Here is a 17,427-nt window from a genome sequence, read left to right on the forward strand (position 1 = left end):
ACCAAACAATCAAGCCCACCAGTACGGGTCTGGTTTTCATTTTGCAGGAACTTTTTGTTACTCTTTTGCATCAGCCCAACTCCTCCAAGTCCAAAACACTTGGTGTGATGTGATGGGTTTCCCTCCACAGCCAGCAGAAATAATCCTTTTTCCGAAAAATGAGGCTGTGCTGGAGCTGGGTCACGTTGGCAAGAAGCAGCAGGAGAGGGACCTTGGCTGCCCCCCAAGTCGCTGCGCTCGCCCCCGTGCCCCGCGGCGGGTGGCGGGGACACTGCCAAGGGACATGGCTGCGTGACACCCGCGTGGGGAAGAGACGTCCTGCCAAGAGCCGCGGTCCGGCCGAGCCGGATCCCCAGGAGGGTCTCGGGACCCCGCAGGGGTGGCGCTGCCTCCCACCCACCCCATCCTGCCGCCTCCTTTCTCTTTTTGCCACTTTCCCCTCGATTCCGCTCTGTGTCCTTCCCTGCCCGCTGTCCCAGCCTCGTCCCTGCCGGCGTGGCCAGGCACCAGAAGGACTTTGCACCCCGAGGCAGCGCTCGCTCCCCACTCCTTCCCGCAAGCCCGGGAGCTGCCGAGGAGAGCGAAAATGCTTTGGTGTTATCTGCGAGGGGAGGCAGGCTCGGTGGGCAGGGTTTGCGCGAAGCCTGCTGGCTTATAAGCAGCCGGCAGCGGAGGCAAAGCCGTCTCGCAAGGCACCGAACGGGTGTCCCCCCCGCGTTTTCCCGTCGCGATGTCCCCGGTGCTGGGGCTGCTGCTGGGGCTGAGCCTGGCGGGTGCCCTGGGCCCCGGGCTGGAGCCCCCCGAGTCCCAGCCCACGGAGGAGGGGGCTGTCCTGTTCGCCAGCGCCTACAACAGCACGGCCGAGCTCGTCCTCTTCGAGAGCGTCTCGGCCAGCTGGGATTACTACACCAACCTGACGGCCGAGAACGCTGCTCTGCAGGTGGGTGCTGGGACGGGGGCGATGCCACCACGGGGGTGTCCCTGGCAGCGGGGACTGGGCATGGTGGGGACATTTGGAGGTGTCCCCTTCCTCCTCGCAGGCTCCTTTAGCAGCACCCAGGGTGGCGAATCAGGGCTGGGACGTGCAGTCTGGGAACAACAGGGTTTTGCATGAAATTTGCCCTCGGAGGGGCTCTGCCTGCAGCCGCAGCCCTGGTCCTGGAGCACAGTCTGGGTTATTTTTAAAGGTGGTTCCCTCCTCCCAGCACCTTCTACTTTCCTTCCCCCTCCTTCCCTGGATGGGGGTCAGGTGTCAAGTGTCCCTGTCCCTCTCCCTGCCCGGCGCCACCGCGTCCCCGCACTGTGCGGTGCCGGAGCCCCACTGTGTCCCAGCACAGGGGCTCTTGCTTTGGGGCAGATACCAGGAGCCCAAAGTGTGCACAAGCAACAGGGTGGCATTGTGACCAAGGCTGCCACCCCCTGTTCCTGTGTCCCCACCCCAACTTTGGGAAATCAGGCTATGGGGCACTTGCCATGAGCCCAGAGCTCTGGGGGGGAGCGATGCTGCCTGCATCCCGCAGGCGTTTGCTGGGGGTTCTGTGTGTTTGGGCTGGGTTTTGTGGGCAGGGAGCTCAAGCAGCCCGGGGGGCGCTGCAGAATGGCGTGGGCTGGGGAACCGTAGTCTCCGGACAAGCTGCGGAGTTTTTCCCGGTTCTTGTTGTGCCCAGGGAGCTGCTGGTTTCCCCGGTGCGGGGGGCACAGCCATGGCGCTGAGTGCAGCTCGGAGGTATCCCTGCCACCCCTTACAGCTTCAGCTGCACGGTCAGTGAATCCCACACATCACCCCTGCACCCCAAGGGCTGCCACACAGACCCGAGCACCTCCGGATGCCACGGGGCTGCTCTGTGGCAGAAGGAAACGTGTTTTCCTGCACCGGGGGAAGAGCAGCGCCGGGTCTGGCTGCTGCCAACTTGGCACAACACCCCAGGGCACCCAAGTGCCCCTTCAGCCGTCTTTCGGTGAACTGAGGCGGTGTCTGCGCACACACCCAGAGGCTGCTGCAGATGTTGTGGTGGGACCAGGGACCCTGGGGCAGAGCAGCAACATCCCAGCAGCCCCAAGTCCAAGGTTAAGCCCGAAAAAGCACCTTGCAGGGACTTTTCCCGAGGGGTGTTTCCAGGTCAGCTCTCACCCTTTTCTGGGTTAATAAATGCCAGAGGATCAGGGCGAGGTGACAAAGCTCCCAAGCCATTCCAGGACATGGAGAGGATCTGTCCTGAGGTCGTCCAGCAATGGGGCAGTGGGGAGTAGTGCGGTGGGATGGGGAGAAAATGAGTCCTAAAGGGTTAACAGCGGCCAGCACTGCCCCAGGGCTGAATTGTGGGCATGTGGAGAACTCCTGGGTCAGGCAAACCCCGCACAGGTCTGTGACACAGTGACACAGCAGGAGCCCAGCCAAGGACAACAGGGTGTGGGCTGCTCCAGGACCTGCCACCAAAGGTGGCCACAGGACAAAGTGACAGGTGGCAGGAGGCTGAAGGAATCAGCCCCCGATCACGCAGGGACGGACAGAGGGACGGACAGGGCACCCAGCTATGGGAGGGGGAGATGAAGCATCTCCTGCAAGCTGGGGCTATAAGCAAGAGGCGTTTGGGGTTCAGGAGCTGCTCGTGGGTGCGGAATGTCTCCGGGCACCCGGGGCAGCCCCAGTGCCCTGGGTCGCATCCTGCTGAACCTCCCCTGTGCAACTGGGAGCAGGGAGGGACTGGGTGGAGGTCCCTGAGCCTCCCAGAGGAGCACAGGCATAGAGAGAGCTCCAAATTGGGGGTGAAGGGCCAGGGCTGGTGGGCACGGCCATGGTGAGGGCGTCTCGGGCAGCGCCACCGGCCTCGGCTCGCTCCACCAGAGCTGTCAGGAGAGTTTAGGGCACGATCCGCCTGACCAAACACAGGCGCCTGTTCAAGGAGAAGACAAAACACAGCTGGACTCTGCTTCCTACAACCGCCCAGCTCCGTGGCGGCAGCTGGGAGGGGGTAACGACACCCCCTGTTCCGTGGGGTGATGCAGGAGCATCTTGCTCTAGCACAGTGTGTCAGTGGGGCTGGCACATCCCAGCACATTCACTGGTACCCCAGTGATGCTGGGGGTGCTGGGACGTCCAACAGAGGTGTTGAGTGCATTCAGGGTCACCGGGTACTTCTGGCATCTCCACCCCCGTGATCCCGGTGCGTGGGTGCTGTCCTGGGCAGCCCCAGCCCTGCCGCACCGTAACTCCCTTCCAGCCCAGGGAATGTGAAGATTAAAATAAAACAAACCAGGCTTGCTGGAGCCAGGCTAAAAATGCCATGAATATCAGCTAATGAGCTCCATAAATCATGCTGGGACAGCACACGGGCAGCGAACAGGCGCCCTGCACCTTGTCACTCGATCTTGAGCGTTGACCCTCTGAAAAGATCAGCGTTTCTCAAAAATACAGCTGACACTGGCTGGGATGTGACCCCCAGCAATACACCCTGTCCCAAAATCGTGGCCATCAGCTGCGGCTCCAGCTGCCTAAAGAACCCCCCATGGTGCGGGCAGCTCCCGGTCACCCCAAAACTGGGGGCAAATGGGTGCCCCTCTGCATGGTGAGACCCAGACGTGGCACTCACGGGGCACAGGCTGCAGAGAGCCAGAGGAGATGTGTCTCGAGCTGGCAAGGAGGTGTAGGAAGGAGAAAAGTGAATGTGACATCTTTGCAGTTTCCCTTTGGGCTTCTACAAAGGTGAGAAATAGCTGGAATAGGAATTAAATGAAGCTAGAACACAGAGCTCCTCCTGAAACTCAGGTCTGGAAGCTGCCAGAGCCAGCTCAGGAGCACCTGGACAACCTGCCCATGTGGGGTGGACACCCCGTCCCCATATCCCACCCCATCTGGGCCACAACACCCCCGAGCTGCTCCCAAAACATCTTCAGAGGCGCCTTGGCGGGTGCTCGGCGGGGGCGCCGCGGGCGAGCGATGCTGCCACGTCAGCTGGGAGCTCGCGTCTCTATCTATGAATGTCACGGGTCGTGGACAGCCCTGTCTGCCACCTCTGGCTCCCGCAAACCCTGGTGGCTCTGAATTTGCCCCCCAACCCATCACCTGGGTGCTGACATGTCCTGAGTCCCCATGTCCCCTCTTGCTGCGCAGGTCCAGGCATCGCTGGAGGAGCAAAACTTCACGGAGCTGTGGGGGAAGAAAGCCAAGGAGCTCTATGGCAACATCTGGAGCAACTTCAGTGACCTGCAGCTGAGGAAGATCATCGGCTCTATCCAGACCCTGGGACCCTCCAACCTGCCCCTGGAGAAGAGAGAGCAGGTGGGTGAGGTGCTGGCCGAGCCCTGGCCATGGCTGGGGTGCTGCAAATTGCCTTACAGGGATTTTTCCCAATAATCTGCTGCAGACCCATTGTCCCTCCATTGCATTTTGGGGGTGTCTCTCTCTGGTTTTTGCACAGGGAAAATGGTGATGGAGAGGGGAGATGGGGTGGTATATCCAGCCTACTGGCCCCACCATCCACCCCTAAGCTTGTCTTGGATCTATCCAAGTGGGGACCGGAGATTTCCTGCTTACACAGAGTGGCCTTGGGCGTCACCTGGAGAGCAGCCAGGCTGTGCCCATGGCTGGGGGCCAGCTGGCTCGACCCCATGCCCCGGCACCCCCCTTCTGAGCGTCCCTGCCAGCCCGGGGTTGTGCCTTGGCGACACGGCTCCGCACAAGGGACACCAGGACATCCTGAGCTTTCAGGAGCATTTACCTAAATGTGACTTGATTTCAGTTTCCGTGCATGAAAAGATTGCCCAGGCGGAGGCTGACGGCCTCTTGCCTCCACCCGAGCGCAGGAACGTTGGCGCTGTCATCCCCCACGACCTTCCCCACCGAAACCCCAGAAAAGCCGGGTGATGCGATCCTTTCCGGAGAAACATCGGCCCCGGTTCCTTCCAGGAAACCCATCCCTGCCCTCTCGCAGATAACACAGCATCGCGTCTCCTCCCCGCACATCATCCACGTTTCGCCTGTCCCCAGCAGCTCCATCCTGCCCACTGGTCCCCTGTCCCCATCCCCTCCAACCAGAGCAGAGGGATGGAAGCAGAGAGAGGGACGGAGCGGAGGAATTTCCTTCCCTGGGAATGGGCTCCCCAGGCAGGTTCCAGGAAACCTCCTGTTGCTATTGTTTGCTGTTGTTGAAGTTCACAGAAATAAATCCCCCTCCTCCTCCTGCTTTGCTTTTTTTTCAACCCACTTAGATAAACAGGCTGTGCCGCAGCCCCGCTGACAAAGAGCTTTATAAATAACCGCGCTCTGGGACAGCACGAGCGCTCACGACATGTTTGAGGGGGGTTCGGCAAGCGGCTGTGTACGCCTTGTCTGTCCCAAAGAGCCTCTCTGCTCCCAGCCTGCGAAGGGTGCAAAAACCGTGGGTGATAACACGCTTATCTCACCGAAAACGTGCTGTGTAAACATAGCGATTCTCCTCCGCATCCCTTCAGACACGCACTCCGGAGCTGGGAAGGCTGTAGAGCCCTCCCGAAGGGCCACTCCCGTCACCTTCCTGCCCCAACGCCTTTTCCTTTCCTGCAGTACAACACCATCCTGAGCGACATGGACAAAATCTACTCCACGGCCAAGGTGTGCCTGCCCAATGGGACCTGCTGGGACCTGGAGCCAGGTATGGTCCTCGTCCCTCTGCTCGCCATGGCCATGGGTTTGTCCTGGTCCCCACCAGCAGGTTGGGGTTGACAGTTCTACCCATGTTTATTAACGTTGTTCTGGGGCAAGGATGGATATTTGGGTTTGGCACGATGGTGGTGGCAACTCCACAGAGCTACTGCAGGATCATGGAATTACGGAACAGTTTGGGTTGAAGGGACCTTCCCAGCTCCCCCAGTGCCACCCCTGCCATGAGCAGGGACATCTTCACCAGCTCAGGTTGCTCGGAGCCCCGTCCAGCCTGGCCTGGGATGTCTCCAGGGATGGGGCATCCACCACCTCTCTGGGCAACCCCCTGTCCTGCCCCTCTCTCATGCCCTGCTTGTCCCTCAGACATCTCGGACATCATGGCCACCTCCCGCAGCTACAAGCAGCTGCTCTACGCCTGGGAGGGGTGGCACAACGCCGCCGGCAACCCGCTGCGAGCCAAGTACGAGGAGTTCGTGAAGCTGAGCAACGAGGCCTATCAGATGGACGGTACGGGCAGGATGGGGCGGTCAAGGATCAGGGGTGATAAATGGGGTTGAGACATGGGGTGGCCTGTTGCTCTCCCCATCTCACATGCAGCAGACACCCAACTTCTATTTCCCAGTGCCAACAATTTGGGAAAGGGACAAAAACCCTACTGCTGTCCCCCAGTCCCTGCTCTTGGGACTGGGTTGGGGGGCAGCCCCTGAGGGTGGGAGCCAGGGGTCATCACTGCCTCCCTGGCAGGATTCGAGGACACAGGCAGCTATTGGCGCTCCTGGTACGACTCACCCACCTTCGAGGATGACCTGGAGCATCTCTACAACCAGCTAGAGCCCCTCTACCTCAACCTGCACGCCTTCGTGCGGAGGAAGCTGTACGAACGCTACGGACCCAAATACATCAACCTGAAGGGTCCCATCCCTGCTCATCTCCTGGGTAAGAGGACAGACCACCCAGCCTGCGCCCAGGGATGCAGGTGGGGCCAAAGAATCACATGCAGGGCCATAGTGGGACAGGGATAGCCCAATTCTCACTGTGTTTCTCTTCCTCCTTACCTACCACCAGCTCTGCTCTTTTATCTTCTCAGGCAACATGTGGGCTCAGCAGTGGAACAATATCTATGACCTTATGATCCCATACCCTGAGAAGCCCAACCTTGATGTCACGAGCACCATGGTGCAGCAGGTGATGGGCTGAGGGACTCACTGGTGGCAGCAGGGGGGACAAAAACCAGGGTGTTGGCCAAATCTTGTTTGTAACACTGACCCCAAGGGAGTGGTTTCTCGTACCCCATGGTGCTGGGAGAGCATCAGAGGTGATGTCCAGCATGTGGACAGCCCCTTCCTCAACCGTAACCTCCTGCCTGCTGCCCACCAGGGCTGGAACGCCACCCACATGTTCCGGGTCTCGGAGGAGTTCTTCACCTCCCTGGGGTTGCTGGAGATGCCCCCTGAGTTTTGGGAGAAGTCCATGCTGGAGAAGCCAACGGATGGGCGGGAGGTGGTGTGTCACGCCTCGGCCTGGGACTTCTACAACCGCAAGGACTTCAGGTGAGGGGCCCCAGGGCTGCAGGGTGAGACCCTCCTCCATCCCCCTTGGGGGTCACCATTTTGACCACTCCAAGCCTGGTTGTGTGGCCCAATCTGCCACCTTCTTGGGTAAGGTCTTGGGCCACCATGCTGTCCTGCTTTCCCCTCCACTGGGTCTTTCACTTCCCCATGGGGTGCTGCCACCCTTTCAGGGACCATGGAGGCTCCTATCCAGGCAGCTGGGGTTCCTCACCCAGCTCAGACGATGCTCTGTTTCCACTTGTCAGGATCAAGCAGTGCACAACAGTGACCATGGAGCAACTTTTCACAGTGCACCACGAGATGGGCCACGTCGAGTACTACCTGCAGTACAAGGACCAGCCCGTCTCCTTCCGCAGCGGGGCCAACCCTGGCTTCCACGAGGCCATCGGCGATGTCATGTCCCTGTCTGTCTCCACGCCCAGCCACCTCCAGAAAATTGGTCTCCTCAGCAGTGTCACTGAGGACACAGGTATGGCCGCTGCCCTGGGGAGCTGGGTGGCCTGAAGGGCTCAGGCACTGCCCATGACACCAGGAAGGGTTTGAGACATGCCAGAGGGGGCTACAGTCTGGTAACACAGCCCAGAGAAGGCAAGACCCTATGGCTGGTTGTGTGCCTTTCACCTATGCTTGGTTCCATGTACAAACCATTCTTGTCTCCATGGGTCCATGCACAACCTCTTCTTGGCCCCATGGGTCCATGTAGGATCCACCTTGTCTCCATGGGTCCATGCACCACCTCTTCTTGGCTCCATGGATCCATGTAGGACCATTCATGACTCCATCTTTTTCACCCCCAAGGGCAGGAGAGATGTTCTTCAGAGTTTGTCTGTGCCTTTCCTTCTCCATCAGAGCCCCAGACTTGAAAACAGCAGCTTGGTACCCGATCGGATTTGACCTTTCAGGCGTCGTCCCCCTCCCTTGCCAAGAATCATCCACCCCAGGAGCTCCCGGTGCAGCTCTGTGGAGGTGGCACGAGGACAGTGAGCGGGTGACATGTCTGCCTGCCAGCCAGCACAGCGGAGGAGGACTTGTCACTGCAGGGCACTGCCCGGCTTGGCAAGAGTCTGTCCCCCTCGCAACGTCTCAGCCAACATGTCAAAGCAGACGGCAGCACAGGAAAACAAGCGCTCGTAGACTCCTGCCGCAAGCGTCTGCTCTGCGGAGGAGGAACAGTCCCTGGATCCTCCTGCCTTGTCATTAAATATGTTTCATGACGGGGAAGCCGTGGCAGCAGCCAGGGGCTTTGGGCCGATGCTGCATAAACACCATGGAGCAGATGGTCCTGGCCTCAAGGCATGGCTACCAGACTAACCCATCTGGAGCTGTGGGGTCAGAGAAGGGTTGGCAGCACTGCCCTGAGGGACTGTTGGCTGCCATCACCGTGGTGGCATGGCTGCCAACCCTTCTCTGACCTCACAGCTCCAGATGGGTCTCCAGCAGGTTGTTTTCCAACCTTCCTTCCCCAGATCTCCTTGTGGTGAAGGGGAAAGCAGATGTCATTATCTCCTTTGCTTTCTATGATATGGTGGTGACTGTCCCAATGTTGACTCCAGCTCTTGGTCCAAGCCAAGAGAACCTTTGCAGTGGTGTGACAGCTGTGCAGACCAAAGCCCCTTCACCTTGAGTCCCCCAGGGCGAATGTGTGAAGAAGGAACCATTAGACTTGTGCTCACTAGAGACCTTCTCACTCTGATAGCCAAAGGGACACTAAAATTGTCACTCCTTTGTCCCTACTCTGTAGAAGGGCGCGTGTTGCCCCAAGCAGGAGCTGCATCTAGAAGAACCTCCTGTGCCCTGTTGAAGTGCTGTCCCCATTTCTCATCCAAATCTGCTCACCTTCTTGCCCACAAAAAGTCTGGTGACCATAGTGCTGGCCAGACAGATTTCTTCCCAGCCTGGTTCAGGCTCTGTTTCATGCAGAAAGCAACATCAACTACCTGCTGAAGATGGCCTTGGAGAAGATCGCCTTCCTGCCCTTCGGCTACCTCATCGACCAGTGGCGCTGGAACGTGTTCAATGGCCACACGCCCCCCAGCCGCTACAACTACGACTGGTGGTATCTGAGGTAGAGTCAGCAGGGGTGGATGGGGGTGTGGAAGCTGGGGGTGTGCACGGAAGGAAGGCAGGAAAGAAGAAAGAGAGGAAAAAAGAGAAAAAATAGCCATGGAAGTGGTTGGAGAACGATGGATAGATGGGGAGGTGGGATGGATGGATGGGTAGATGAGTAGGTGGATGGAAGGATGGATGGAAATACATGGAAGCACACTCTAATTGTGTAGATTTCTTCTCTTCCCATTCCCTGCCTTGGTTCATCTGCCTCCCTCTTTCCAGCTCACGCTCTTGTTCTCTGTTGTCTGCAGAACCAAATACCAGGGTATCTGCCCTCCAGTTTCGAGGAACGAAAGTAACTTTGACCCTGGAGCAAAGTACCACATCCCTGGGAACACCCCTTACATCAGGTAGAGGACCTGCTGGCAAGGGGACGGGGTCTTGGGGGGCAGGTGGAGCTGGAGCTCAGCTCTACGGGCAAGGGAGCGGGATGCGTCACTCCTGCTCAAGACACAGACTATCCAACACGTGGGGCCACAAATAGTGGGGAGCGACATGTGGCCAGGTGCCTTCTCCCCACCCTAGGACTTTTCTACTTCCCTTTGTCCCCAGCGCTTACCTCCATGGGCTTCCTCGGCAGGTACTTTGTGAGCTTCATCCTCCAGTTCCAGTTCCACAAGGCGCTGTGCCAGGCAGCCAACCACAGCGGCCCCCTGCACACCTGTGACATCTACATGTCCAAAGAGGCTGGAGACAAACTCAGGTGGGTCGGGACAATCGCCATGGGCAGATGTGTGCGTGGACGTTGATGGTGTGCAAAGGAAGGGAAGAAGAAAGGAAGGAAGGAAAAGTGGCTGTGGAGATGGCTGGAGAAATAGCTTTGCAGATGGATGGATGGATGGATGGATGGAAATACATGGAAGCGCTGGGGTGGGGTGAGTGGTCCTCACCAGAGCACTGCTATTGTCCCTGTCATGAGCCCCCACCCAGACAAGAGGTCACTGAAGCACGTTTGGTTCCTGTTACCTCCCTGGGTGTTAACAACTGCATGAGTATGTCATGGGGAGCCCTCATTCCCGTATGCAGGATAGATGAGGGGCTTCAGAGGCAGTTCCCAGCTTCATGTCCCACTCAGGAATAAATCTCCAACCCTTGTGATGCTGAGATACTATCACCACTTTTCTCCCATCCACCCCTTGGCCTCACGCTGGCTCTTGCTGTCCTGCTCCTCTGCAGGGAGGTGTTGAAAGCTGGGTCTTCCAAGTCATGGCAGGAAATCCTCTTCAACCTCACCGGCACGGACAAGATGGATGCTGGGGCCCTCCTGGAATACTTCAGCCCTGTCACCCAGTGGCTTCAGGAGCAGAATACCAAGAACAATGAGGTGCTGGGCTGGCCTAAGTTCGACTGGCGTCCCCCTATCCCTGAAGGCTACCCTGAAGGCATCGGTAAGGCTGCAACTCCATCCTGCCTCTGGGGACGGGCAGGAAGAGGTGTCCCAAGGGACATCACTAACCCTGAGGTGGGACAGTGTTCAGGGACGTCTCTGCTGTGGGTGGTGGAGGTCACCATGCCATCAAAGAGAAATAACCATCTCCACATGATGTCCTGCAGGGTGCCATCAGCCAACCTCTTGATGTACCATTGTCTGAAGCCATGGCCCTGTTGCTGTAGTAATGCCATCAGTCATGGCGTGACACGTCATCTGGCATCCTTTCTGCCCAAGTGGGAGGGTCTAGGGCATGCAGCATGTCCCGTTATCCCATCCCCTGTCCAATGGAACACCCCAGCAGTGCCCCTCTGCCCCCATTTCTTGGCTCAACCCACTCCCCAGTTGTCGTATCCTTCAATAGACCTGCAGTTCTGGGAAAAGCTCAACTGTGGCTTCTCCATGGGGTGGTGCTCTTGGAAAGAGAAGGACTCTCCTGACTCCCTTACTCTTCCCCTGTTTATCTCCTCCTCTAGACAAAATAGCAGATGAAGCACAAGCTAAAGAGTTCTTGGCCGAGTACAACAGCACAGCTGAGGTGGTGTGGAACGCCTACACCGAGGCATCCTGGGCCTACAACACCAACATCACCGACTACAACAAAGAGATCATGGTATGGGAATGACCCTGGGGCTGTGTGGGGAGAGATGGCAGCCGAGACAGGCATCTGGTGCATTTCAGATGAGCTCTGAAAACCAGGGCAGCCTCTGCCCCTAGCCAAGGAGTAACCTTCTCACCTAGGAGGTGCCTCTTCCATGAAAACCCTCATCATGAGATGAGACACCCACAAAGGTGGCCACGGGGAGGTTGTCAGACATGGTATACCAGGTGGTGCTTCTAGTGATGGCCTGTGTCTCAGGGATCTCCTTGAAGTAACTCCTCTCTGTCCCCTCCTGCACTTGCAGCTGGAGAAGAACTTGGCCATGTCCAAGCACACCCTGGAGTATGGCATGAGGGCCAGGGAGTTCGACACCTCCGACTTCCAGGACCAAAGCGTCATACGCATCCTCAACAAGCTGAGTGTCATTGAGAGGGCAGCCCTGCCTGAGGATGAGCTGAAGGAGGTGAGCTGCAAGGGGACAGAGCAAGTGATGGGGTGTCCCTTGCCTCTGCCCTGAGTGGAGACACAGGCTTCTCCCAGCTTTTAGGAAATCACACCCCCTGCCCTTGAACAAGGTGAGAGTTTGGTAACTTCTACACAAAACCAAGATCCTTGTCTCCAGGGCTTCCCACTCCAAGGTTGCCTATCCCAGGCTGGTTGCTTGGGTGGCAACGGCACTTTGTCTGCTGGCCCCAGTGCCTCCTGTATAGACATCACTTTGCCTCCATTTGGGGTCACACTTGGCCTTGGAAGGGACCAGAGGAAAACCCCTGGGGACATCTCAGTAGGCTGTGACCTTCCCCAAGGGCAGGACCAAGGATAATCAGCTCATGTGGCCTGATTTTCTTTGCAGTACAACACCCTCCTCTCAGACATGGAGACCACATACAGCGTAGCCAAGGTCTGCAGAGAGAACAATATCTGTCACCCCCTGGATCCTGGTAAGATCTGTCAGGATGTTCAGCAAGTCACCTGCAACAGGCCCAGAAAGGAGGGATTTTTTAATAGGGACATGGAGAAAGGTCATGAGGGGGCCTTCCCACCTTCTCTGTGATGGCCCTTGAGCAACACGTTGGGTCTAGCACCCTTACATCAGTCCAGCCCATCCAACAGCATTGCTCTGGCTTCATTGCTCTCTCTTCAGACCTCACAGACATCATGGCCACCTCACGGGACTATGATGAGCTTCTCTTTGCCTGGAAGGGCTGGCGGGATGCTTCTGGGAAGAAGATCAAGGACAGCTACAAGCGATACGTAGAACTGAGCAACAAGGCAGCCGTGCTCAATGGTCAGTGCTCCGCACCCTTAGAGACACACTATGGTCTTAACAACCTCTGAGCAGAGGATTGGGCTCATTGTCCAACCCAAGGTCAAAATATCGAGGGCATGGAGGTCCCATCAACTCCCATGAGATCCACTGTCTCGTGGATATGGAGGGACCTAGGGTGGCTGAGCAGCAAGATAGACTCTTACCCAAGAAAGTGTGTCTAACAGCTTCTGTTCTTTCTCTGCCACAGGCTACGCAGACAACGGGGCCTACTGGAGATCCGTGTATGAGACCTCCACCTTCGAGGAAGATCTGGAGAGGTTGTACCTGCAGCTGCAGCCCCTGTACCTCAACCTGCATGCCTACGTACGCCGAGCCCTATACAAAAAGTATGGTGCAGAGCGCATAAACCTCAAGGGTCCCATCCCTGCTCACCTGCTAGGTAAGGGCTTTGCTAGGCCCTCGAGCAGAACCGTGTCTCCCACCAGGCACAGCTGGCTCCAGGTCATGCCAAGAGTTGAGGTTGGTCTCTGTTCGGCTCTGGCCAAAGGGCCAAGGCCCCATGAGAAGAGTCTGGAGAAGCCAGTCTGCCCTAGCATGACTTGACTGCTCCTGCATGGACAGGGTCCTGCTCATGTCACCCTTGTGCAGGCAGGGACCGGGCAGGGTGATCCTCTTCATGCAGGAGTCAGGAGTAATTGGTTGACTTTGCTCTTCTCTCCATCTCCCTCCTGCCATGCCGTTGTCTTCCTGTCCTTCCCAGGCAACATGTGGGCCCAGTCGTGGTCCAGCATTTTTGACCTGGTGACACCTTTCCCGGATGCCACCAAGGTGGATGCCACCCCAGCCATGAAACAACAGGTCAGTGCTTCTCCAGGTTGCTCAGGACACAGCACCCTTTGTCCATTGCCATCATCTGTGTTGCCAAATGCTCTGGTGCTACCAAAAGCCTCCATGGCTCATCTGTATTCTCTCCCCATCTGGATATTCCAAGGACTGGATCCAGCTCTAGATGCCCCCAAAGATCTCCCCTGCCCAAAGGAACAAGGGTGGCACTGGCCTTCCATCCTTCCCCGCCCCAGCACCCCCCGTTGGCCCTCACCAGGTCCTCTGTCTGCTCTGTCCCCAGGGCTGGACACCCAGGATGATGTTTGAAGAGTCGGACCGTTTCTTTACCTCTCTGGGCCTCATCCCCATGCCGCAGGAGTTCTGGGACAAGTCCATGATCGAGAAGCCGGCAGACGGGCGCGAGGTGGTGTGTCACGCCTCAGCCTGGGACTTCTACAACCGCAAGGACTTCAGGTGCCCGTGGGGAACACGCGGTGGCCCCAGCCCACATGGTGCTGGGGCAGATAGCAGTGTCTTTGTAGCAAAAGGGCATGTGACCCAATGTCACCACATCTCTCGCCCTGTGGCTGTGGCAGCCCCACTATGGCATTGCCACTACCCAAAATGCAAGTATTGCTGGCAGGAGATCTCACGGTGGAGGGAGGGCAATCAGTGCTTTCCCTGCCGTGGAGAATGGAAAAGCTGGTGAACAGGGACAGGGAACGGGCAAGGACAGCAGGAGATGCAGGAGAAAACAAATACTGATCCAATGAAAAAGGACCAGCCCAGCCTGACATCAGGGGACACATGGAAAGAGAGGTCAAAGGGAAAAATAGCTCAAGGGGCTGTGGTCGTTCTTGGAGATTTTCACCCCAGCATTGCCCTCCCTTCTCCTGTCCTGCATGTCCAGGATCAAGCAGTGCACCGTGGTGAACATGGATGACCTAATCACGGTGCACCATGAGATGGGTCACGTCCAGTACTTCCTGCAGTACATGGACCAGCCCATCTCATTCCGTGACGGAGCCAACCCCGGCTTCCATGAGGCCGTTGGAGATGTCATGGCCTTGTCCGTTTCTACCCCCAAACACCTGCACAGCATCAATCTGCTGGACCAAGTCACGGAAAACCAAGGTGAGCGGGCTGCTGGGGCCAGCTGCAAATGCAGAGGGTCAGGATGGGCTGGGCAGAGTGGAAGGGGTCAGGGACATAAACCTGGTGGGGACACCCTGCTCTTGGGCAGAATGACCCATCTGGGGTGCAGAGGTGGGCACAGCCTTGCTCACACCTCCCCACCCTGTACAGAAAGTGACATTAACTACCTGATGAGTGTCGCCCTGGACAAAATTGCCTTCCTGCCCTTTGGGTACCTCATGGACCAGTGGCGCTGGAAGGTGTTTGATGGGCGGATCAAGGAGGACGAGTACAACCAGCAGTGGTGGAATCTCAGGTGTGCTTGAATTCAGACCCCACTTTGGTGCAAGGACCATTGTCCCACTGTTTTCTCCCATGGTCCAGTTGGCTGTAATGGGACACAACCCCTCACTCTGTTCTCACACCCCTGCTGGGTCCCATCCCACCTCACCCCACCTTCTCCTCCCCATGCTGGGCTAACTCTCCCTCTCTGGCCCAGGATGAAGTACCAGGGCCTGTGCCCACCAACACCAAGGTCTGAAGATGACTTTGACCCCGGGGCAAAGTTTCACATCCCCGCCAACGTCCCCTACATCAGGTGAGTACACAGGGCTGGGGCAGGGGGAGCACCGCTTGGACACAGAAGCAGGATCTGCGGTTCAGATGTCAGCAATGGCACCTTGTTTCATGGCTGGTGGGATGTGGGTTGTTCTGAGCGTGTCTGGCAGCTCCAGGGACCCTGGCAGAACCTCAGAGAGGAAGGATTTGGGTGAATTTCTCCCTATCTGAGGAGGATGGGCTCATGCACCCAGGCAGCCATAAAACACAGGTTAAAGGAGAAAAGCCATCAACAGGTTGGACTGAGTTGATTCAGGTGCAGCTCCAAAGCAGGTGATGCTACTCCAGGCTGAGAGGATACAACCAGGGGACGAGGGGGACCCCATCATCCCTTGCACAGCCACAAGCAGAGTCAATTCCCATGTCCTCACCCCCCTCCACCCCCCACCAGGTACTTCATCAGCTTCGTGATCCAGTTCCAGTTCCACCAGGCGCTCTGTGCGGCAGCCGGGCACACGGGTCCCCTGCACACCTGTGACATCTACCAGTCCAAGGAGGCTGGGAAGCTCCTGGGGTAGGTGTGTGGGCAAGATACTCATGTCCCCAAATACCTTCAAGCCAGCCCAGCAAGACAGGAGGTACCACAGCCCCTGGTGATCCATCCCCTCCCTACCCCGGTGTGGGATGCTCTGGTCCCCAGTTCTGGGGTGCAGGCAGGGGGGACCTCTTGGAAGGGGCACCTTGGGCTGGGTGCTGGGGCTGTGATTGCAAAAGCTGCCACTAGGTGGTAGCTGGAACCCTGGCAGGGGGAAGGCTCCCACCTCCTCCTCCTCATCCTCCTCTGCAGCCCCCAGTTCCTTAGGGAAAACAGCCCCCTTGCTTCAAGAAAAGCTCCTGCAAAATTAACCCTTTCACCCAAGAACTTCCCTGCATCGGGCTGGGTTCACTGAACGGCTTTAAACCATGGAAACTCCCCCTTTTCCCCAAGCAAAACTTCCCTCCCTGTGCTCTGGGGTCACCGACTGTCCCCAGGGGTGCTGACACCAAAAGTCCAAGCCCTGGGGAAAAGGGAAGGGCTGGTGGCCAAGAGGGTGATGGGGAACTCACTGGAGCTGATTTCTCCTGCCACAGGGAGGCCCTGAAGCTGGGTTTCAGCAAACCGTGGCCCGAAGCCATGGAGCTCATCACGGGGCAGCCCAACATGTCGGCTGATGCCCTGCTGAGCTACTTTGAGCCACTCACGACATGGCTGGTGCAGGAGAACGAGAAGAACGGGGAGGTCCTGGGCTGGCCTGAGTACAGCTGGACTCCTTACGCAGGTACGAAGAGCTCAGCCAAGCACAGCGGGTCCATGGTGGGGCTGATCTCGGCCCTCACCGCGGCCAGGATGGGGCACGTGGGAGAGACGGAGCTGTCTTGATGCTCCTTAGCCACCCAAAAACCACAAGGTGTTTGGATGCTTCCCCTTGATTTCCCATGGAGCTGAGTCTAAAGGGGACACAGCATCCAAGAGACCAGCAAAGGGAGAGCTGGTGACCCAGCACATCCCAGCCCAGAGCCACCAGTGCCAACCATGTCCCTTATTTCTCCATTTTCCAGCTCAAGCCGGCTCCATCCGAACCGATTTCCTGGGCATGTCCCTGGCCAGCAACCAAGCCACAGCGGGCAGCTGGGTCCTGCTTGCCCTGGCACTCATCTTCCTGATCACCACCATCTTCTTGGGCATCAAGTTCTTCTTAGCCAGGGGAAAGGCCTTCAAATCCAGCTCAGAAATGGAACTGAAATAAGGCAGCGAGGGAGCATGGACAGGGTGCAAGCATGGGCATTGGGGCAGGCTGGCAGCGATGCCATGGGCACACTTGCCAACGAAGCCACGAGTTTCCACCGCCCAGGACTCCTCTCTCCAAACAGGTCAGACGTTTCTTTCTCCACTATGCAAGAGCCAAAGCAGAAAAGAGCTATTTATTTGTCAACGTCTGCATCTGGGGAAGAGAAATTCAGGCACCGGCGGGCACGGAGCCGTCACGGGCTGCCCCTGCGCCAGGGCTGAGAGCCGGTCCAGCCTGGGACCCACCAGCCATCTCCAACCTGTGGGCAGAGCCACAGGGACTCCAAGTGCCAGAGGGCAGTTTGGGGAGGGACGGAGCACACTCCAGCCGCTGGCTTGCCCACTGCTGGGCTGTACGTTTGCATGGATGAAAAATAAACCCGTGTCTTGTCACCCCCAGAGCAGCAGCTCAGACCCTTCTTGCTGGTGGGCTTGGATCTCAATGGGATGGAGCTGCCACC

The 17,427-nt window shown here is 57.8% G+C and overlaps 1 protein-coding gene across 1 annotated transcript; it reads left to right on the forward strand.

Annotated features, from left to right (window-relative positions):
- The first annotated feature begins 443 nt into the window (after positions 1-443).
- ACE (angiotensin I converting enzyme) lies at positions 444-17,365 on the forward strand. The gene is made up of 25 exons (XM_065856311.2): positions 444-940; positions 4,112-4,279; positions 5,543-5,630; positions 6,005-6,148; positions 6,386-6,577; positions 6,729-6,826; positions 7,019-7,191; positions 7,458-7,681; positions 9,133-9,277; positions 9,573-9,671; positions 9,902-10,024; positions 10,498-10,709; positions 11,227-11,363; positions 11,656-11,814; positions 12,205-12,292; positions 12,496-12,639; positions 12,869-13,060; positions 13,382-13,479; positions 13,748-13,920; positions 14,357-14,580; positions 14,752-14,896; positions 15,080-15,178; positions 15,590-15,712; positions 16,270-16,457; positions 16,738-17,365. The coding sequence occupies exons 1-25, from the start codon at positions 731-733 to the stop codon at positions 16,923-16,925; spliced, it is 3,834 nt and encodes a 1,277-aa protein (XP_065712383.2). The 5' UTR covers positions 444-730; the 3' UTR covers positions 16,926-17,365.
- The last annotated feature ends 62 nt before the right edge of the window (positions 17,366-17,427 follow it).

This window comes from Patagioenas fasciata, chromosome 22, assembly GCF_037038585.1.
Source record: "Patagioenas fasciata isolate bPatFas1 chromosome 22, bPatFas1.hap1, whole genome shotgun sequence".
NCBI classification, from domain to species: Eukaryota; Metazoa; Chordata; class Aves; order Columbiformes; family Columbidae; genus Patagioenas; species Patagioenas fasciata.